Source organism: Oenanthe melanoleuca, chromosome 26 (assembly GCF_029582105.1).
Source record: "Oenanthe melanoleuca isolate GR-GAL-2019-014 chromosome 26, OMel1.0, whole genome shotgun sequence".
Lineage (NCBI taxonomy): Eukaryota > Metazoa > Chordata > Aves > Passeriformes > Muscicapidae > Oenanthe > Oenanthe melanoleuca.
Genome location: NC_079359.1, coordinates 2,109,237 through 2,131,193, shown reverse-complemented (window position 1 = coordinate 2,131,193; position 21,957 = coordinate 2,109,237). Strand labels below are relative to the sequence as shown.

Genomic DNA, 21,957 nt, shown 5'->3' with positions numbered 1-21,957 from the left:
GGGCAGGAGAGGAGGCGAGATGTCCCCTGGGACGTCCCCTGGGATGTCCCCATGGCAGCGTCCCCAGCACTGGGGTGCTGATGCTGCTGAGCTTCGATCCCCACCCCGGGTTGGGGACAAGGGGACAGAGGGACAAGGAGACAGAAGCTGGTGCCTGCTTTGTGCAGCCTCGAGCCCTGGTGGCTGCGGCTCCCATGATGTCCTCAGCCCTGTCATTGTCCCCGCGGTGTCCCCAGCCCTGTCACTGTCCCCGGGGTGTCCCAGCCCTGTCACTGTCCCCGCGGTGTCCCCAGCCCTGTCACTGTCCCCGGGGTGTCCCAGCCCTATCACTGTCCCCACGGTGTCCCCAGTCCTGTCACTGTCTCCGCGGTGTCCCCATCCCTGTCACTGTCCCCGCGGTGTCCCCAGCCCTGTCACTGTCCCCACGGTGTCCCCAGCACTGTCACTGTCTCCGTGGTGTCCCCAGCCCTGTCGCTGTCCCCGCGGTGTCCCAGCTCGGAGCCCGTTCCCAGCTGCTGCCACAGGGAGGTGCCGGAGCCCCGCGCACGGAGGGAATGAGAGGGACACGGCACGGAGAGAGCGGCTGAGCACAGCTGGACACTGACTGTGCACAGCTGGACAGTGTGTGTGCACAGCTGGACACTGACTGTGCGCGGCTGGACAGTGTGTGTGCACGGCTGGACACTGAGTGTGCACAGCTGGACAGTGTGTGTGCACGGCTGGACATTGAGTGTGCACGGCTGGACACTGAGTGTGCACAGCTGGACACTGAGTGTGCACGGCTGGACACTGACTGTGCACGGCTGGACAGTGTGTGTACACAGCTGGACATTGAGTGTGCACAGCTGGACACTGTGCACAGCTGGACACTGACTGTGCACGGCTGGACAGTGTGTGTACACAGCTGGACATTGAGTGTGCACAGCTGGACACTGACTGTGCACAGCTGGACACTGACTGTGCACGGCTGGACAGTGTGTGTGCACAGCTGGACAGTGTGTGTGCACAGCTGGACATTGAGTGTGCACGGCTGGACACTGAGTGTGCACAGCTGGACAGTGTGTGTGCACAGCTGGACAGTGTGTGTGCACAGCTGGACACTGACTGTGCACGGCTGGACACTGACTGTGCACAGCTGGACAGTGTGTGTGCACAGCTGGACAGTGTGTGTGCACGGCTGGACAGTGTGTGTGCACGGCTGGACATTGAGTGTGCACGGCTGGACACTGAGTGTGCACAGCTGGACACTGAGTGTGCACAGCTGGACATTGCACACACATCCCTGGACACCACACATGCACACCTGGACACTGCACACGCACAGCTGGACACTGTGTATGCACAGCTGGACACTGCACAAACACACCTGGACACCCCAAACTCTCACCTGGACACTCTTAACTCTCACCTGGACACCCCTAACTCTCACCTGGAAACTCTCACAGCCACACCTCACCCCAACCCCTCCAGAACAGGCTCTAACCAGAGCAAGCTAATTTTTCCCAGTAATTCCATTTTTTCCCTAAGGGCCATTATCGCTCCCTCCCTGTCACCCTGCAGGGCTCAGGTGGAGCCCAAACTTCAGGGCCAGGTGCCCAGGGACAGCCAGGCACGTCCCCCCTGAGCGGGGCTGGCAGGAACAACCCCTGCTTTATTCCCAAAGTGGGCCAGAGCTGCTGGGAGCACAAAGAGCCCGGAGGAGCCCTTGGCTGGAGCCAGGGCCAGGCTGGAGCTAAAATTGGCTCGGTGGGAATTCCTGGCAGGCTCCAAAGAGCGAGCGGGAAGCGCGGCAGGGAGGTCACACCAGGATAGAGGAGGGACGAGCGTGTCCCCACCCCGTGTCCCCACCCTGTGTCCCCAGTCCGAGCCCAGCAGGTGAGGCTCTCTGCAGGTGCTGCAGGGCTGGGAGATGCTCTGGAGGTTCCCTGCACCCCCTCAGGGGTGACAGCGCAGCAGCCATGTCACCAAATCTCCAGGCTCACTGGCCTCAGCTCCACGTGCCACCAAAGCAAGACCAAGCCAGTCCTCACCACCCAAAATTCCAGGTGCCCACCCTGGTGGGAGCCCTGTGCGGGTGGGCAGCTCTCCCGGGGCTGAGTGGCTCCTGTGGCAGCCAGCCCCGCTGTCCCTGTCCCCCTCAGTCCGTCAGCACCACCAGCTCGCCGTCACTCTTGTCCTCGCCCTCCGAGTCCTCGTCCTCGCTGTAGCGGTACATGTCCCCCTCGGCCACCGAGTGCCCGTCGTCGCCGGCGTCGCCGTCCTTGAGGCTGCGGGTATTGACGATGACGGGCATGGTGGGGTCCACGCCGCGGGGCAGGTAATGCTCCAGCAGGGGCGGGGGCAGCTGGACGCCCACCGGCCGTGGGTACAGCACGTCCGAGGAGCTGGGGGGCACCTGGCTGCCCTGCGGCCTGTGGGACACGGGGTGGGCAGTGAGAGGGCAGTCAGGGGGCAGGGGGGTCCTTCGGCCACCCAGGGGGGCATTCTGTGGTGGGCAGGTGGGCACCAACCCCATAAACATCGGGTGGGCACGAGGTGGGCGTTCACCTCATTGACATCAGGTGAGCACCAACCCCATGGGCACAAACCCCACGGGCATCAGGTGAGCACCAAGCTCATGGGGACAAGGTAGGCACCAACCCCATAAACATCAGGTGTGCACCAACCCCACAGGCACCAGGTAAGCCCCACCCCACTGGTGCAGATGAGCACAAACCCCATGGGCATCAGGTGAGCACCCCAATAAAGCCAGGTGGGCCAAACCCCCTGTGACTTGGTGAAAACCCATCCATGTTGCCAGATGAACACCTACCCATGTCACCAGGTGAGAACCACCAATGTCACCAGATGAACACCAATGTCACCAGGTAGGCACAAACCTCATGGTGACCAGGTGAGGCCCCACCCATGTCACCAGGTGAACACCCACGGACACCAGGTGGGCAAAAACCACATGGGGACCAGGTGAACACCCACCCATGTCACTAGGTGAACACCCACAGACACCAGGTGGGCAAAAACCACATGGGGGACCAGGTGAACACCCACCCATGTCACTAGGTGAACACCCACAGACACCAGGTGGGCAAAAACCACATGGGGGACCAGGTGAACACCCACCCATGTCACCAGGTGGGCATAAACCCCATGGACACCAGGTGGGCATAAACCCCATGGGGACCAGGTAATCATCCATGTCACCAGGTGAACACCCGCCAATGTTACCTGATCACCATGGGCACAAACCTCATGGTGACCAGGTGAGGCCCCACCCATGTCACCAGGTGAACACCCACGGACACCAGGTGGGCAAAAACCACATGTCACCAAGTGAACACCCACCAACGTCAGCAGATGAACACCCATGTCACCAGGTGAACACCCACCCATGTCACCAGGTGGGCACAAACCCCATGGGGACCAGGTAAACATCCATGTCACCAGATAAACACCCACCAATATTACCTGGTCACCATGGGCACAAATCCCTGGGTGACCAGGTGAGGCCACACCCACGTCACCAGGTGAGCCCCACCCCATCACCCCCGCAGATCCCGCGGGCGGGGCACACAGCGCATCCCTTATCAATTAATTACCCAATCAAATATCCCTGCCTGGCGTCCTGGCGCCGGTTCCTCATCAGCGCCTTGTACTCGCCCACGCGCAGCCGCTTGCCCTCCACGATGCAGGTGCGCTTGGGCCGGGGTTTGTATTTGTAATCCGGGTACTTCTCCAGGTGCTGCCGGCTCAGCCGCGCCTGCTCCTCGTAGTACGGCTGCTTCTCCTGGTTGGACATGGATTTCCAGCGGGATCCTGCGTGGGGAAGGGGCAGAGCGTCCTCACACCCTGCCTGAGCGAGGTGATAAACCCATCCCCAGATTAATTGGTGCTGGTGGTTGATTAATGAATGAGTGCTGTTAATTAATGGCATTCCTTGTGGGGATAGCACCTGGATTTACAGCTGTGCGCTGCAGCTGGTTCTGCCAGAATATCAGGAACTTTCCCCGAGCATTTCCAGGGATTCATCCCCTCATTCCCTGACTTTCCCTCCAGGGGTTAATTCCCTCATTCCCTGACTTTCCTTCCTGGGATTCATCCCCCCAGATTCCCCGACCTTCCCCAGGTTAGGGAGGTCCCTCCACGGCGATTCAGAGGGGCCCTGCCCCAAAATCTTGTTCCCATTCCCATCCCTCCAGGGAATGCAGAGGATTCCAGCCCCAGGACCTCATTCCCATCCCTCCAGGGATCCAGCCCCAGGGTCTCACCCAGGATCTTGCTGATGCTGGAGTTGTGCATGTCCGGGAACGCCTGCAGGATCTTCCTGCGCTCGTCCTTGGCCCACACCATGAAGGCGTTCATGGGCCGCTTGATGTGGTTGTTGTTCCTGGACTCCGGGAAGTGCCGGGAGCCTGCGAGGGGCACAGGGGATGAGTCTGAGCCAGCGCAGAGCCGGGCTCAGCGGAGCTGGAGCAGAGCCGGGCTCAGTGGGGCAGGAGCAGAGCCAGGCTCAGTTAAGCCAGAGCAGAGCTGGGCTCACAGCAGAGCTGGGCTCAGTTAAGCTGGAGCAGAGCTGGGCTTAGTTAAACCAGAGCAGAGCCAGGCTCAGTTAAGCCAGAGCAGAGCCAGGCTCAGAGCACAGCTAGGCTCAGTTAAGCTGGAGCAGAGCTGGGCTTAGTTAAGCCAGAGCAGAGCTGGGCTCTGAGCAGAGCTGGGCTCAGTTAAGCCAGAGCAGAGCTGGGCTCAGTTAAGCCAGAGCAGAGCCAGGCCCAGCTCAGCGCTCCCTCGTGCTCACCGTCCACGTCACAGCTCAGCAGAGCCTCGTCCAGCCGGTGCCCGGGCGCCTCCTCCATCCGCTCCTTCCCCGGGGACGCGTCCATCCCGACGGGCTCCTGCGGGTCAGAGGGTCAGGAGCAGCCCCAGCTGGGGACAGCTGTGACACCGGGGTGGCACAGGGGAGGGTGACCCTCACCTTGCGGTAGGGGCTGCTCAGGGACCCCTCCATGGCGGCGCCGTGGCCGTGCAGCAGCTGCCGCGCATCGTGGATGGCTTTGGTGATGGCATCGCCCTCTCCCAGGAACCCTGGCAGGACAGGCACTGTCAGTGCCAGTGGTCACTCTGCTGACCCCTTGGCACCGTCAGTGCCGGCCGTCACCCCACTGACCCCTCAAGCACCGTCAGTGCCAGCAGCCACCCCACTGACCCCCAGAGCACCCACTCCCATGGGCACCCATCAGTGCCCACGGCCACCTCAGTGACCCCCTGGCCACCCATTAGTGCCAGTGGTCACTCTGCTGACCCCTCGGGCACTGTCAGTGCCAGTGGTCACTCCGCTGACCCCTTGGCACCAGCAGTGCCAGCCGTCACCCCACTGACCCCTCGGGCACTGTCAGTGCCAGCGGTCACTCTGCTCACCCCTCGGGCACTGTCACTGTCAGCAGCCACCCCACTGACCCCCAGACCACCCACCTCCTTGGGCACCCACCAGTTCCAGTGGTCATCCCACTGACCCCTTGGACACCCATCACTACCAGTGGTCACCTCATTGGCCCCTCGGGCACCGTCAGTGCCAGAGGTCACTCCACTGACCCCCAGAGCACCCGTAAGTGCCCTGCTGACCCCCTGGGCACTGACCCCACCCTGACCACCATATCCACGCCCCGAGGGGTGGCACAGCCCGGAGTGTCACCCAGGTCACCCCTGGGATGGGCAGGGATGTCCCTTGTCCCCCCAAAATGGGAGCGCACCCAGGGGGAGGTTGGACGGGCTGGCCTGCAGCTCCCTGCTGGCCCCATGGCTCGGTGTCAGGGACTGGCAGCTGCTCATCTTCAAACTGGGAGAACTGGAGGCACTGGGGAGCTCGGAACCTTTGGGTTTGGCCGTCAGGTTCAGCGGCTGCGAGGTCTCCTGGGGAGGAGGAGATGGAGGGTGAGGAGCTGTCCCCAGTCCCCAGACCAGGGTTTGGAGGGGTTTTGGGGCTGTACCAGGGTTTGAATAGATTTTTTGGGCTGTACTAAGGTTTGGAGGGGTTTTTGGGGCTGTACCTAGGACTGAAGGGGGTTTTTGGGGCTGTACCAGAGTTTGGATAGATTTTTGGAGCTGTACCAAGGTTTGGAGAGGTTTTTGGGGCTATATTAGTATTTGGCAGTGTTTTTAGCGCTGTACCTGGGGCTGAAGGGGGTTTTTGGAGCTGTACCAAGGTTTGGAGGGGATTTCTGGGGCTGTACCAAGGTTTGGATAGATTTTTGGGGCTGTACCAGGGTTTGGATAGATTTTTTGGGCTGTATTAGGGTTTGGCAGTGGTTTTGGGGCTGTACCAAGGTTTGGAGGGTTTTTTTGGGCTGTACCAAGGACTGAAGGGGGGTTTTAGGGCTGTACCAAGGTTAAGATAGATTTTTGGGGCTGTACCAAGGTTTGGATAGGTTTTTGGGGCTGTACCTGCATCTGGAGGTGGCCCGGGCCCGCGGGTCTCTTCAGCGTGGGAGGAGGGGGGCTGTGCAGGAGCTGCACTGGGTAATCCACTGTGGGAGCAGAGGGACAGCGGTTGGGGACAGCAGGGACACGGCTGGGGGGGACAGGGACAGTGCCAGGGACACCCAGCTCACCTGGTTTGCAGGGGATGGGCTGGATGGGCAGAGCCAGCTGGGACTCGGGGGTCACCGGGAGGGGCTGGTGGCCGGGGGTGAAGGCTGGGATCATCACATAGGGCATGTTGACCTGCTGGAGGGGACAGGGACACCAGATCAACACTGCAGGGCAGTGTCACCCCCAGGAGGGGACAGCAGGACACAGGGAGTCACCCAGGGTGGGGACAGGGGCACAGGGAGTGTCCCCTGCCTTTACCTGGATCTGCTGCTGCAGGAGGTTGATCTTGTGCTGCTGCTGGATGAGCTGCTGCTGCTGCTTGGCGATCTGGGGAGGGGACAGGGCAGGCTGGTGACATCGGGGACAGCACTGAGCTGGCCTCCAGCTTGGCAGAACCCAGCCAGCAGCACAGAAAAAGGGGGTGCAGGGGTCCCCAGGGCTGTGGGAAGGGCTTGGGAGGAGCTGGGGGTCTCAGGGATGAACACAGAGGAGTTTGGGGACTCAGAAAGACTTCGGGGGGTTTAGGAGAAGCTGAGGGGCTCAGGGATGATGGGGGAGCTGGGGGGGTTCAGGGCTGAAGCAGAGAGGAGTTTGGGGGGCTCAGGAGGAGCTGGGGGGGGCTCAGGGCTGAAGGCAGAGCTGAAGTTTCAGGGCTCAGGATGGAGGAATTGGGGGGCTCTGCATGGAGGAGTTGGGGGGGTTGGGCTGATTATTGAGGAGCAGGGGGGCTCAGAATGAGCTGGGGGGCTCAGGAGGATCTGGGGGGCTCAGGAGGAGCCACGGGGCTCAGGGATGATTGTGAAGGAGCTGGAGGGGGAATCAGGAAGGGCTCAGGGCTGGGCTCAAAATGAGCTGTGAGGCTCAGGAGGAGCCACGGGGCTCAGGGATGATTGTGAAGGAGCTTTGGGATGGGAACAGACAACAAGACCCCCAAACCACCTCCCTGCCACTCCTGGGGATCCCTGGGGGGAGGGAGGGTCCCCACCTGCTCCTGCTGCTGCCGGGCCAGCTCCATCTGCTGCTGCTGCTTCTCGAAGAGCATGGTGGCCATGTTCTTCTGCTCCGAGTGCGCCGTCAGCAGCTGGTCCCGCAGCGTGGACAGCTGGTTGATCATCACCAGCAGCTGCAGCTCCTTCTCTGCCAGGCTCTCCTGGGTTCCTGGGGGGGAAAAAAACCCGGCTGGGTGAGGGTCAGGGGGTTGGGAGGAGAGAGAGTTGGCAGCATAAGGTGGAGGTGGTTTTGTTTAAGGAGTGTAATTCCCATTTCCTATGATCGAGGAGAGAGATGGAAGTGTTTGGGGTGGGAAATGCGAGGCAGAGAAATCCTACAGCCAGCACTGGGTGACCAGGGAATGACAAATTTGGGAGAGATTAAAAGATCCTCACATGCTGAGACCCTCCCATGCAGTCAGAGATGCTCAACCCCCCAAAAAAAAAAAAAATTTAAAAAGGGGAGAAATCCCTATGAAATGTGGACATGTCCCCTCCTGCTTTGGTGGGAAATGCTGTGCTTGCAGCTGGGACGCAGGGGCAGGTTGGTGGAGGTGGATCCCACCTTTCACTTCCTTGGATTCAGCCGTGTTCCTGCCCAGCAGCCGCTCCTTCCAGTCACTGGACAGCAGCTTCTCAATGGTTGGCATCACTGGGGGACAGGGACAGGGGACAACCACGTGAGCACATCCCAAGGCTCAGCACCACAGCTCAGCCCATCCCGCAGCTCTGGGAAAATCCTGAGGGATCTGGGTGAGGGAAGGGATCCCAAGAGACCCCTTGGGAAGTGGCCACCAGAACAGCTCCTTCAGGGACCCCTGGCACAGGAGGGTCCTGGGACTGGGACCAGCCACCAGAACAGCTCCTCCAGGAATGCCAGTACATTACAAGCCAAGGCCCTGCCAGGACAAGGGGCTGGTACCGGGAATCCCACCAATCCCTGATCTCACAAATCCTGATCCTACCAAAGTCCCTCATCCCACCAGTCCCTGATCCCACCAATCCCTGATCCCACCAGTCCCTGATTCCATCAATCCCTGATTCCATCAATCCCTAATCCCACCAGTCCCTGACCCCACCAAGCCCCTGTGTGTGCCAATCCCATCCCAGTGCCAGATGGACACCACCAGAATGACAATGAGGTTTGTTGGGAATGGGCTCTAACACCCCAAGAGAACCCAAGCACTGCCATTCCATAGGGTTTGTCCCCAAAAACCATTTCCCACCTTCCTTCAGGTTCCTGTTGAAGTCCAGTTTCTCCTGGCCGCCCCCGGCCGGCTCGAAGGCGGAGCGCTGGGGCTCGGGAACGTCCCCGGAGGGAGGGTGGGATTCCTGGGGACACAGAATGTCACTGGGAGCTGCTGCCACCGCCAGGGACACCCCCAGGATGGGAGATCCCGATCTGCTGGGATGCTGGGAGCTGCTGGCACATTCCCTGAATCCCATCTAGAGAGCATCGTGCTGGAAATGCTGGGATTTTCTCTCCCTTATCCAGCCTGCCCGGCTGCTCTGAGCTCCTTTCCCCTCTGAAGGGAGAGGAAAAACCCAATGACGATGGAAAAGGGAGGCTGAAGGGATGGGGAACATCTGGAGGGGGTTCCACACCAAAGCTGGAGCCCTCAAAGCCCAGGGATGATCTAAGAGGAGCCAAAAAAAACCTTGGGAGAGCCTCAGACTTCGGTTTTAATTCCTTGGGATGAGGAAAAACCAAGCGAGGGAGAAGCCACTGCCCCTTCCCTGGGATGGGAGGGTCTGGAGCAGGGATGGGGGCAGCACCACGTTTGTCACACCCACCTGTGGCAGGGTCTGGGGGTCGCTGCCATCCCTGGGTGGCGGCCCTGGGGGGTCGTGGGGCCGGGGCTCGGCGCTGGGGGCAGCCCCCGGAGGGGTTTCGGGGCCGCTCTCCTTCTTCTCCTCCGTCTTGATGGCGCAGTTCACCATGGTGCCCGCTCCATCCAGCTCCGGGGGTGGGGACACCGGGCTCCTCATGGACATCCTGTGGGCAGCAGGGATGTCACCACGGCCACCAGGCACCCCCGGGCATGGGCACCCCTCCCCCAGCCCGGTGCCCCACAGTGCAAGGACAGCGTTCCTGGGGTTTGCCGTGGGAAAAGCTGAGCTCTTGTTCCCGGTTTTCCAGATTTGGGGCATCAGGGAAATCTTGGAATGGAGGAATGAATTCCTAAAGGTGATGCAGGGATTGGGACTGAGGGACCTTAATGCCACATCCAGTGAGCCAACAGACAGGGTGACAGGAACCTGTGCCCCAGGGGTCTCTGCGTCCCCCTCGGTGCTCCAGGACCGTGCTAGAAAGGCTCCTGTGGGAATGTCCAGCACGGGATGGACACTGGGACTGGGACTGGCCAGAACGGCTCCTCCAGGAATCCCTGGCACGGGATGGACACTGGGACTGGGACTGGGACTGGGACTGGCCAGAACACCTCCTCCAGGAATCCCTGGCATGGCACCAGCCAAGGCCCTGCCAGGACAAAGTGCTGGTACCAGGAATCCCACCAACCCTGATCCCACCAACCCTGATCCCACCAACCCTGATCCCACCAGTCCCTCGTCCGCAGGAATAACAAAGAGGTTTATAGGGAATGGGGTCGCCCAAGGGGACCCCAAGCACTGTCATTCCATGGGGTTTGTCCCCAAAACCGTGTCCCCTGCCTCACTCCAGCGCCAGGCCTGTCCGAGTGGTGCCCACGGGGCAGTGCCCACCGGGATTTGGCTCCTCCAGGCCACCAACCCTCACACCACCCAGCAAGAACGGGAACGAGCATTGTCCTCGCCTTTCAGGCGTGAATAAAGGGAAAAGGAGGCTCCTAGGGAAGGGATTTACCCCGGACGCTGCCGGGAATCGGGATCTGGGGTGCGGGACAGCACCTGCAACCCAAACCCAGCATCCTCTCACCTCCCATCCCCACCCCATTAGCAGCCCCTAAACCCAGTTTGGGGGTGCAAAGTGGGGTGGGGAGGGCTGAGCTGGGCCGCCGGGCTTGGGGGCAGCAATTACATAACAAACAAAGCCCGGCTCAAGCTGCGAATTAATCAAACGGCTGAAAATAAAACCTTCCTCTCAGGAACTTCAAACAAAAGAAATGAAAACAACAAGGCCGGCTGGGTAATGAAAAGCCAGGGCTGTGAATAGGGGACAAAAGGAAGTGGAACAATGGGGTGTTGGACAAAAGCAATAAAGTAAAGGGAAGTGTGACAGCTCCACAATAGGGCACTGTGCTCGCCAGCCTTTCTGATCTTAGCGGGCCTTTTTTTAATCTCGGTTCCCTCGCCCTCCTCCGAACAAACCCGCCGGCTTTCCTCCATCGCCCGGGGGCTGCCGCATCCTGCGGCGCCCCTTCCTGCCCCGGCTCACCTTGGCCGGGGCCACCCGGCCCCCAAAATCCATGGCCGGGAAGGAGGGACACGGTGGGAAAGTTGTGCCAGCTCCAGCGAGGATTGGCTTTGTGGGGATGTGTTACAGGTGGGGAAACTGAGGCAGGAATGTGCAGCACCTCAGCCCCTCAGGTGTGCATGAAATTCCCTTTTCCAGCTTTTCCCAGCTTTTTTTGTGGCTTTTTTTCCCCAATCAAAAAATCCAAATTTTGTAGGTTTTGTAAGAGCGATGCCTTCAGTTTGAGACAGGCAGAAAATCCCAAATCCCACCCCTCCCGCAGGTCCCGTTCCCATTGTGCTTCACCTCCCGGTGCCACTGGAAATTTACTCTTCAAATGGGGCCAGCGCTTTAATAGGGCCGTGTTTGAAAGAGGCCTCATTGAGGGTTTATTATCCACTCTGCCGAGCAAACAAAAAAAAAAAAGGGAAAAAGGGGAAAACGCGTCCTTATCTCATTCGAGGCGGGTCTCAGGTGTGGGCTCCGGGGCTGCCTGGGGCACACAATGGGCACTGAACAATCGCCCTGGCACCGGCACTGAAAGGGATCTTCTTGGGTTTTAATGTTCCCCATTTAATGCAGGGCGGGGAGGAAGGGAGGGAACGGGGCTGGGATGGAAAGTGCCAGCCCGGAGGATGGAAACAGATCCCAAATCCTCATGGGATGCTCCCTTCCCTCTCAGCTTTTTGGGGAGCTCATCCTAACAAGCAGCAAAGCCCTGAAACTCCCGTATTTCACCTTTCCTCCCAGTCCCAGCCTGGCAACTCCAGGTTTTGGGGGCTGTGACAGGTTTTATTCCCCGGTTCGTACCCGTGAACGGCACGTCCTGCAATTCTCCCGGTGGCCGTGCCACCCTTCCTGCCCGCCAGCCAGGCTGATCCTATCGGCCCCGCTTGTGTGGAGCACAACGGCTCCAGCGGCCGGGAAAAGGGGCTGAGGTGCCAGAAAACCCCCACCCTGCCTGGCTCCGGTTTGGGGATCCCAGAGATGCCAAAATCCCGGCACTGCAGGAGCTTGGGATCCAAGAGATGCCAAAATCCCAGCACTGCAGGAGATTGGGATCCAAGAGATGCCAAAATCCCGGCACTGCAGGAGCTTGGGATCCAAGAGATGCCAAAATCCCAGCACTGCAGGAGCTTGGGGTCCAAGAGATGCCAAAATCCCGGCACTGCAGGAGATTGGGGTCCAAGAGATGCCAAAATCCCGGCACTGCAGGAGATTGGGGTCCAGGAGATGTTGATATCCTGTCACTGAAGAAGTTTGGGATCCAGATATTGAGATCCCAGCACTGCAGGAATTTGGAGATCCAGGAGATGTGGAGATGCTGCAGAGCTTGAGAATCCTAGAGATCCCAGCACTGCAGGAGCTTGGGATCCAAGAGATGCCAAAATCCCAGCACTGCAGGAGTTTGGGATCCAGATGTTGAGATCCTGGCACAGCAGGAGTTTGGGATCCAGGAGATGTTGAGATCCTGGCACTGCAGGAATTTTGGAGATCCAAAAATTGTCAAGATTCCTACGCTGCAGGAGCGTAGGGATCCAAGAGATGCTGAGATCTCAGCAGTGCAGGAATCTGGGATCCAAGAGACACCAAGATTTTGGCACTACAGGAGTTTACGAATTCAAAGGGGTAATGAGATTCCAGAACTGCAGGAATTTGGGGATCTAAGAGATGTGGAGATCAAAAGATACAGAGATCCTGGCATTTCAGGATCTTGGGGATCCAAGAGTCACCAAGACCCCATGTCACATCACTCCTGCCTCATCCTGCCCCTCAATTTGGGGAGACACAAATTTTCAGGATGACCCTGCCCACCCGTGCCCATCAGGTTGTCCCAACTCTTGGAGTTTTTGCTCTCCTCTCTCCCAAAACTCTCCATCCATGACTTTTCCCTTCAGCAGCCCAACGTGGTGCCAATCATCCCAAAAAAACCTCATCCCACCAACACATCCCAGAAAACCGGGGCCAAACAGAGAAAAAAAATCCAAGGAGGAAACACCAAGAGAGCAACGCCGGCACGAGCAGCAGCCCCGACACCCCTGGGAGGGGGCAGAGGAAAAAATAAAGACACACAGGGAGATTTTCCTCTTGCAGGCAGGACCTGAGGAATCCCGGCCGGCCACCGGCACAGACAATGGCCCATCTCCTGCCAGACGAGCGCGGCCGCTTTCCTGCCAGACTTGGAATGTCCTCCCGGAGCCCTTCCAAGCCTTTCCGCCCCGGGTGTCTTCCAAGAGAGAAGAATGGATGTTTGCTCCGCCGTGCCCGGCCGGGGATGGCCAGGGGTGGCCGATGTCCCTGCCTGGGGGAAGTTCACGGAGCTGCCGTGACGTCCCTGGGGATCCAGAGCATCCCGGGATGGGGGGGACATTCCTTGGGAATGGCAGGTGGGGGAGGTGGAATGTGGGGGGGAAAAACGTGGATGAGGAAATGCAGGACCCCAGGATCTGCTGGTTCTGAAAAATTGGGTTTTAATCCCAATAGGCAACAGGATGAGTGTTTTAGACTCAGAAATGCTACCAGAATCATGTAAGACCCACAGGGTCTGTTGGTTCTGAAAAATGATATTTTAACCCCAAAATGGGCAACGGGATGAGGGTTTTTAGACTCAGAAATGCCACCAGCACCATGTGAGACCCCCAGGGTTTGCTGGTTCTCAAAAATTATTTTTTAAACCCAAATAGGCAACAGGATGAGGGTTTTTAGACTAAGAAATGACACCAGCACCATGTGAGACCAACAGCGTTTGCTGGTTCTGAAAAATTATTTTTTTAACCCAAATAGGCAACTGGATGAGGGTTTTTAGACTCAGAAATGCCACCAGCACCATGTGAGAGCCCATGGTCTGCTGGTTCTGAAAAATTATTTTTTTAACCAAATAGCAATGGGATGAGGGTTTTTAGACTAAGAAATGCCACCAATACCATGTGAGGTTTGTTGGTTCACCAATAAAAAAAAAAAAAATTAACCCCAAAAGGCAGCGTGATGAGCGTTTTCAGCCCCAGAGATGGCACCAGTACCATGTGAGAGCCACAGGGTTTGCTGGTTCTGAAAAATTATTTTTTTAACCCCAAAAGGGACAACTGGATGAGTTTTTAGACTCAGAAATGCCACCAGCACTACATGAGAGTCACAGCTCCGCGTCTCACTGCTCTCAGCACATGTCCCCTGCCAGGGCTGTGTCCCCAAGGTGCTGACTCTGAAAAATGATTTTTTAACCCCAAAAGACAATGGGATGAGGGTTTTTAGACTCAGAAATGGCACCAGCCTCATGTGAGACCCACAGGGTTCGCTGGTTCTGAAAGAAAAAGAAATTGAACCGCAAAAAGCAACGGGATGAGCGTTTTCAGCCCCAGAGATGGCACCAGCACCATGTGAGAGCCACAGCTCCGCGTGTCACTGCTCCCAGCACGTGTCCCCTGCCAGGGCCGTGTCCCCACCCCGCTGCCCCACAGAGCAGCAGCGGAAACGCTCCAAATTTGGGCTCAGCCCAATCCTCGGCTGCCTCCACGTTCTCAACACCTCACCTGAGCTCAGCAGCAGAAAAACCCACACCTCCCCTGCCCAGAGAGCTCAGGGCACCGGAAAAGCAGAAAAAACCGCGCTGAGACGGGAGATTTTTGGTGGGCACGGGGGATTTGGGGATGGGGATGCTCCGAGGGGCAGCAGGGACAGCGTGGGAACTGCCTGGCAGTGTCCAATGGAAAATCCCCACCCCAAAGTGACCCCCACACCCCAAACGCCCCTTTCCATCCTGACAAGACTTTTGGGGTGAGCAGGAGCTGGGATTTGCTGCTGGCCACCCAAACCTGCCGGGGATTTGTCCATCCCCCACCCTGAAGGCGATTCCTCCTTCCCCAAAGGACAAACGGGCTCCGGAAACATCCGGAAATGTCCCCACGGGGTCAGGGCACAGCGGTGACGCGCCGGTGACAGCACCAGCATCACGGAAACTCCCGGGAACAGGCACAGGAAGGAGTGGGGGTCACCCCTCTGCTTGTGCCACCCCCCTTCCAGCAGCTCCCCTCTCCACCCTGGCGTCCCCATGGGGGGATGTCACCTCCTCACCCCTGGAATTGTCTCAGCAGAGCCACTTTAGGGGTTTTTTTTTTGGGGGGGGCAGCATCAATTTAAAGTCTTTTAAGATGGAAAGGAGCAATTCAGGTCTCTAGGGAAACCATGGAAGGTTGAATCTTAAAGAAATTACAACCATTTTTACCAATTCTATCCCAAAAAAATCCCAGCCTGCTCCTCAGGCCTCCAGGCCATATCTAGGGTTATTACTGAATTCCCTGATGAATTCCATTAGAGTTTTGGGGTTAAATCCAATCAGTCCCACTGTCCAAAACTTACAGGGATTCATCCCTAAATTCTCTCAAATGCAAGGCAGGGAGGAAAAGAGGAATCCCCAGGTGGGGCCAAGGGAACAGGAGGATCTGGGAGGCTCCATGGGGTGCTCTATGTTCTCTATCAGGGATGTTTTCCATCCCCTATGAATTCCTGGGGTCCCAGAAAATGGGATGAGGACTAAACTGCAGGTCAGGCTCTGCCCTCAGCAGCTCTGCTCCTGATTTCCCATGGGCTTGTCCCTCTTGGCCAAATCCAACTCATCCCCTTGGGGTTTGACCTCCTGGTGTCCAGCAGGATCCCAGTGGGTGGGAATGGGAAAACAAAGCCCCCAACAAAGCTTGATAAGGATGAGTCAACCCCCACACATTCCCTGTGGGCACAGGGATTGGGATCCATGCCCCACGCATTCCATGTGGGCACCAGGATCCATTGGATCCAAACCACACAAATCATTTGGATTGGTTGGATCCATGCCCCACACATCACTGGGATCAGGATCCATGCCCCACACATCCCCTGTGGGCACCAGGATCCGTTGGATCCATCCCAGAGCTCTGGGACACATCCCAGTGTCCCTGCAGATGGAGAATTTCCATCTTCCTCTGCTTTCCCAGTACTCCAAAGGGATTTACCTTTAGGATCCCCAAAACAACCCTTTAAAATTCCTTCCCAACCCCAAATCCAGGGATTCTGCCTCCCACGAGCCTGTGTGACAAAACCCAGCCAGGAGATCCATAATTATCCAAATAAATCCCAATCCCTGGAAGCAGCCGGATCCTTCCCTGGGCGTCCCCTGGCCCGGGGCCACCCTGTTCACAGCCACATCCCAAACACATTTTTCCTTTTGCCATAGGGAGGGTTCGAAAGAGGAGGGGAGGAAAAAAAAAAAATCCGCCTGAACCTCAGGTGGAACTTCCTGGCCGCGGGATTTATGAGCCGGGAATGATCTCATCAGGGAAGTGGAGGAAACTCCGCGGCGCTGGAATTATTTCCAACCCCGTTAAATCCCCCCCAGTCCCGGGAACAATCCCAGGAGGAGCCACGTGATGGGACCAGCACTGGTCATTCCCATTTCATGGCCTCCAGACCAGACAGGAGCTTTGGGTTGGTTCCTCCACTCCAGGAGAGAAATCCATAAGGAAAAGGATCCTTGTGGCACCTCTGGCTGTGCAGGGTTTATGTCCAGGGGATTTTTATGGGGCTGCAAGGATCTTTGGGGAAAGGGGATGCTCAGGAGAGGGAAATCAAGGGCAGGGGGAAGTCTGAAAGCACCAAGTCCCCTTCGCGGAATATCACAGGTCTAAATCGCTAGGAAAAAGCAAAAAAATTTTTATTTTTTTTGTCCCCTTTTCCTCTTCCCTTCTCACCCTCCTGCATTAAAACTCTACAAAACCCTAAAACATTCTCTCTGATAGAGAGAACCCTGCCACTCTGAAAAATGGGGATTTACCCTTTTTTCTCTTTTTTTTCCCTCATCAGAAACAAGTCTAAAAAGATATTTTAGATGCAAAAACCTCCCTGGACTGCGGATGCTGAGCCTTTACCCCAATACCCAGCAGGGTTGTGACCCACAAAGGGGTGTGGGGGGAGCTCCAGATCTTTGGGATCCAGCAGAAATCCCAAAAACCCTCCAGGACATCCCCAACAGAACCTCAACATCATCATCCCCAACATCCCTCCCCAACGGAACCGATTCGCCATCGATGGCGGGAATTAAACTGAAAAAATGACGAAACATGGAAAAATAAAGAAAAATTTAGGAGGAGGATGGGGAGAACTCACCCAGAGCCTGTCACGGGTCCCTCCTTGCCCTGGCAGTGCCGCCCTGCCCTCGCCCCGAAGCGCCCGCGGGTTTATCGGGGCGCCCGATCTCGGTGGCGTTTTTGTGTCACTTCTGTCACTCAGAGTTTCCAGGCACAGCCTGGAAGGGGGGGGGCTCGGCCGAGGCGCTGAGAGCAAACCAAATTTTAAACAAGACTTGAAACCTGACTTTAAATCAGAATTTAAACCTGACTTTAAACCAGAATTTAAATTTAAATTTTTTGTATTGCCTGAGGGAGGGAAGGCCAACACATCCAACCCTTTTCCTGGTTGGAAAAAAATCCCCAAAGTGGGGTCACCCACCTGCCCTGCACCTCCCACCTTCCCAAACCCTTTTTCCATGGGGAATCCATGGTGGTGTTGGGATGTGCAGAACTCGGTGCTGTTTGGGTCCATCCCACTCCATAACCCGCCATCGTTGAGTTTTTGTGGCATTTTACACCCTCCAATAATTCCTTCTTTTTCCAGGCTTTTGGGGAGTTCATCCAGTCAGCAACTCCACATCCTCGAGTTTTTATGGAATTTTAAACCTTCCAATAATTCTGTATTTTTCCAGGAGTTTGGGGTGTCCACCCCTTGTCAAAACCCATATCCATAAAGGCCCCGCTCTTCAGCTTTAATGGAATTTTACACCTTCCAATAATTCCCTTCTTTTTGTAGGTTTTGGGGATCCATTCCTGCCAACAACACCCCACCCTTTATGGGATTTTTTTTATGGCATTTTCCACCTTCCACTAATCCCTTACTTTTCCAGGTTTTCCCGTTTATGGGCGCCAATCCCTCCTCGTGTTTCCCAGGATTGCTGGGCACACCCAAGGGTGCTCAGAGGCAGCCCTGGGGCCTGTCCCCTGCAGCACCCAAACCCCTAATCACACCCCAAAATCTTATGGGGCCGCGTTTCCGCCCCACAGCCGCAGCCAGCAGCGCCCCGGAAACCTTTGGGGTGCTGTGCTCAGCATCCTGAGCTGCAACAAAGGGGCCCAGATTGTCACATGGAGGGACAAAAGGGGACATGGACACAATCCCTAAATTTGCCCAAATTCAGGGCACGGACAGCTCCAGATGTTGGGGTTGCTTCACGTCCCAGTAATGGGGTTTTTCCTGGGAGCTGCCCCAGGAAACATCAGGAATCTTCATGAACCTCACTCTGAGGGAAAGGGCACCATTCACCTGCCCCAAAATCATCTCCTGTCCTCAAATCATCTTCTGTCCCCCAAAATCATCTCCTGCCCCAAAATCATCTCCTGTCCCCCAAAATCATCTCCTGCCCCAAAATCATCTCCTGTCCCCAAATGATTTCCTGCCCCCCAAATCGTCTCCTGCCCCAAAAACCCTCCCCCTGGCTCTATTCCCGCTGGTCTCATCTCACAGGACTCAGGGATGGATGGGTTTGGATGGGTTTAGATGAAGCCCCCTGAGAAGAGCAGAGCAGTTCTGGCCCCATTTCCCCCTCAGCCAGGGTTGTTTTGGGTTTTGGTGCTGTTTGCCCTGGTTTGGGGTGTGGGTTTGGGTTCCTGAGCTCATCCCCCACCTTGGCTGATGCAGAGCATCCGGCGGCACTTCTGAGAAACTGCAGGAGCCATTTTTGTCACTCTTTTGTCATTTTTTGGTCATTATTTCAGCTCAGGGAGTTTAGGATTTGGGACACCTCAATTCTGGGTGCAGGATCCAAAAGGATTTGAGAGCAGCGACCTCCAAATCACCCCAATCCCAGTGGGATGGGTTTGGGCCTCACCCCTCCTCTCCCTGCTGGATTTGGAGGAATTAAAACCCAGCAAAATCATCTCCCAGGTGGGAGCTGGGACAGCAGAGGGATTTGGGAATGAGGATTTTGGGGTGGTTTTCACTGCACAACAAAAACCCAGCATGGACCAGAAGCTGCCAGCCCTCCCCATTTGGGAAAGGGAATCAAACTGGGGGGTCCTGCAGTATGTGGCAGGTTTGTGACGCTGGTGGCACTTGTGTCACCCCCCTGCTCCATCCCAAATTCCTCTGGGCTCCCTGAGCAGTGGGAATTGGCAGCTCCAGCCTCCAGATGCCCATCCCAGCCTGGTCCCAAGGAACTGGGATGTGCTGCTGGCTCTGGGAGAACAAAAGGATTTGGGGGGGATTTTGGGGCTGTGCTTGCAGCCCGAGGGGTCCTGTCTGTTCCCTGGGCTGTGCCAGCTTTGCCCAGCCCCCAGGATGAGTGTTTTTGGTTTTTGGAGGTTTTTTTCGGGAAAACATACAAATCCCACATGCAAAAACACGTTTTCCCCAGCCAAATTCCCAGGACGGACCCACAAACCAGAGGAAACGCAGCAGGAAGGACCCGAGTACCCAAATCCCTAAAAGAGCCCCTAAAAAAGGGCAAATTCTGCTCTGCCCTGCCCAGCCTGCAGCTGGGCTCTCCAGGGGACCTTCCCTGCTCCAAAAATCCACATGGAGAAGCAGCGGGAAAGGGCTCCCTGCGGGAATCGCTGGAGCGGCAGCCACGAGGGGTCCGTGCCACCCGTGCCACCCCCCTGTCCCCGCCCGGCCCTGCCCGCGGATCCGGGCACGCTCCTGAGCCAGCCCGTGCCCCGGGGGACCGCGAGCAGAACAATAGGGCCGAGCCCTCCATTGTTCCACACAAAGATAAGGCCGGGCTCTGGCATTCCCCGAGCCCGCCCTGCTCGGGATCTGCCATTCCCGGCTGTGCCATTCCCTGGTTCTCCCATTCCCAGTTCTGCCATTCCCTGGTTCTCCCATTCCCAACTCTGCCATTCCCGGCTCTGCCATTCCCTGGTTCTGCCATTCCCGGTTCTGCCATTCCCAGCTCTGCTGTTCTCGGCTCTGCCGTTCCCTGGTTCTGCCATTCCCAACTCTGCCATTCCCGGCTCTGCCATTCCCTGGTTCTGCCATTTCTGGCTTTGCCATTCCCAGTTCTCCCATTCGCTGGTTCTGCCATTCCCTGATTCTCCCGTTCCCTGATTCTCCCGTTCCCTGGTTCTCCCATTCCCGGCTCTGCCATTCCCTGGTTCTCCCGTTCCCTGGTTCTCCCGTTCCCGGCTCTGCCATTCCCAGGGCCAGAGCAGAGGATTTTCCAAACTGTCCCCACAGCAGCTCCTCCTGCGGGGCTGGAGGGGACAGTGACAGTGACCCTCCTGCCCTGGAGGACACCTTTGTGTCCCCTCTGTGCCCCCCAATCCCTGCTCCAGCCACCTCTGTGTCCCTCTGTGTCCCCAATCCCTGTTGCAGTTGTCTCCCTGTCCCCACGGTGGGGACACTGCAGGTGACACGTGCCAGCCTCTCGTGCCAGCCTCTCCTCAGAGCCGTCCCCACCCCGAGTGTCCCTGGGGGTGGCAGGGGTGGCCAGCACTGGCCCTGGTTTGGTGGCACTGTTGGGACAGAGCCGTGGTGGCAGCCCAGGACTGTCCAACACTGAAAAACTTCCAATTTTGGGGGACAGGATTGAGACAGCAGCAACATCACCATGAATTTCTCCCTTTTGGATTCCAAATTCCTCCCTTTCCAAATCCTGAATTCCTCCCTTTCCAAATCCTGAATTCCCACCTTCTAACTTCCTAATTCCTCCCTTCCAACTTCCAAATTTATCCCTTCTAAATCCTTAATTTCTACCCTCCAATTTTCTGAATTCCTGCCTTCCAAATTCCAGATTTCTCCCTTCCAACCTCTCCTCCTGCCTCTCCGAAGTCCCCAGCTCCTGCCAGCCCCTTTTTCCACAGCAGAGTGGATCAAATGCTGCCTTTCAGCTCCCTGGGCTATATTTAATTTATATCCTCTCCTCTTTCCAGCCAACAATGAGCAGCGTGAGCCGCCTGCACCAGCATTAAAATAACAATTACAGATTTCACTGGGCGCTCTCAGGGGGTCCTCAGGTGGCTTCTTATCTTGTCCCTGTCTGATAAGGGACAGGGAAAAGGTGGCAGGAGGCTGCAGCCGCCACCTGCATCTTTTATAACCATCACATGGCCTGGCTGGGAATGGAGCATTATATTGTGGAGAGACAAAATTTTAAATATTTCAGACCTGGGAATGGAGCATTAAATTGTAGAGAGGCAAAATTTAAAATATTTCAGCCCCATCGCTTTCCAGGTTGGATTTTTTGGCTGAAGGGGCAGGAGCTTCCACTCTGTGCAATCCTCATGGGATGAGTTTTTCCCATTAAAAATGATGGATTTGAGCTAAAAGCACTCGCAGAAACATTTGAGGTGTTTGGGGATGGAAGGAATGAAGGTGAGCAGAGCCATTTTTGGGGTTAGAGCAGCTCCACGTGGGGCTGGAGCAGGTGGACACAGAATGGGAAGGAAGGAGGGAGGAGAGCTCCAAAAACTGTCCAAAATTGTTTCCTGGGGGTTCTGCCAACTTCACCTCAAATGTTTTGCCAGCGCTTTTAAACTCAAACCCATCATTTTTAGCAGGAAAAACTGCTCCGAGGTGAGGATTACACAAATTCAGCCAAAAAACCCAAGAGAGCTGGGGCTGAAATATTTGAAATTTTGTGTGTCCGTAACTCCCCGAGCTGCGGGAGCCCGGGCACTGCCCAGCACCCGGGGCACGGCGGGGCCGGGGCAGATCCCACCCCTGCAGCGACTCCCTGAAAGGCTCGGGATGGGGTAAAAAACACGGAGATATTTCCCAGCAGAACTGTCAGAAGCTGCGCTAATTTATTTCCCTTCTGCGTGTTCCCGACCGGGTTAAAACCGGGTGGGAATCTGGTGATGCATCGCACAAAACTTCTCCGCGGCTCGGAGCTCCCTCCCCGCAGCGCCGCGAAACCCCAACCCAGAACAAATCCTGCGGAAAAGCGAGCGGCAGAGCCCGGCAGAGCCCGGCCCAGCA

The 21,957-nt window shown here is 57.0% G+C and overlaps 1 protein-coding gene across 3 annotated transcripts in view; it reads right to left on the bottom strand.

Annotated features, from left to right (window-relative positions):
- Positions 1-887: 887 nt before the first annotated feature.
- SOX13 (SRY-box transcription factor 13) overlaps positions 888-21,957 on the bottom strand; it is a 34,437-nt gene continuing 13,367 nt past the window's right edge. For 2 of the 3 annotated variants that reach the window (XM_056511521.1, XM_056511520.1), the window contains exons 2-14: positions 9,366-9,567; positions 8,798-8,903; positions 8,137-8,223; positions 7,568-7,740; positions 6,841-6,909; positions 6,603-6,717; positions 6,436-6,518; positions 5,745-5,904; positions 4,970-5,079; positions 4,793-4,889; positions 4,266-4,409; positions 3,597-3,813; positions 888-2,411 (exon numbers count right to left, since the gene is read on the bottom strand). In XM_056511521.1, the coding sequence (XP_056367496.1) occupies positions 2,138-2,411; positions 3,597-3,813; positions 4,266-4,409; positions 4,793-4,889; positions 4,970-5,079; positions 5,745-5,904; positions 6,436-6,518; positions 6,603-6,717; positions 6,841-6,909; positions 7,568-7,740; positions 8,137-8,223; positions 8,798-8,903; positions 9,366-9,566 (1,836 nt within the window). In that variant the 5' untranslated portion in view covers position 9,567 and the 3' untranslated portion in view covers positions 888-2,137. The remainder of the gene's footprint in view (positions 2,412-3,596; positions 3,814-4,265; positions 4,410-4,792; positions 4,890-4,969; positions 5,080-5,744; positions 5,905-6,435; positions 6,519-6,602; positions 6,718-6,840; positions 6,910-7,567; positions 7,741-8,136; positions 8,224-8,797; positions 8,904-9,365; positions 9,568-21,957) is intronic. The other variant, XM_056511522.1, reaches the window with a different exon arrangement.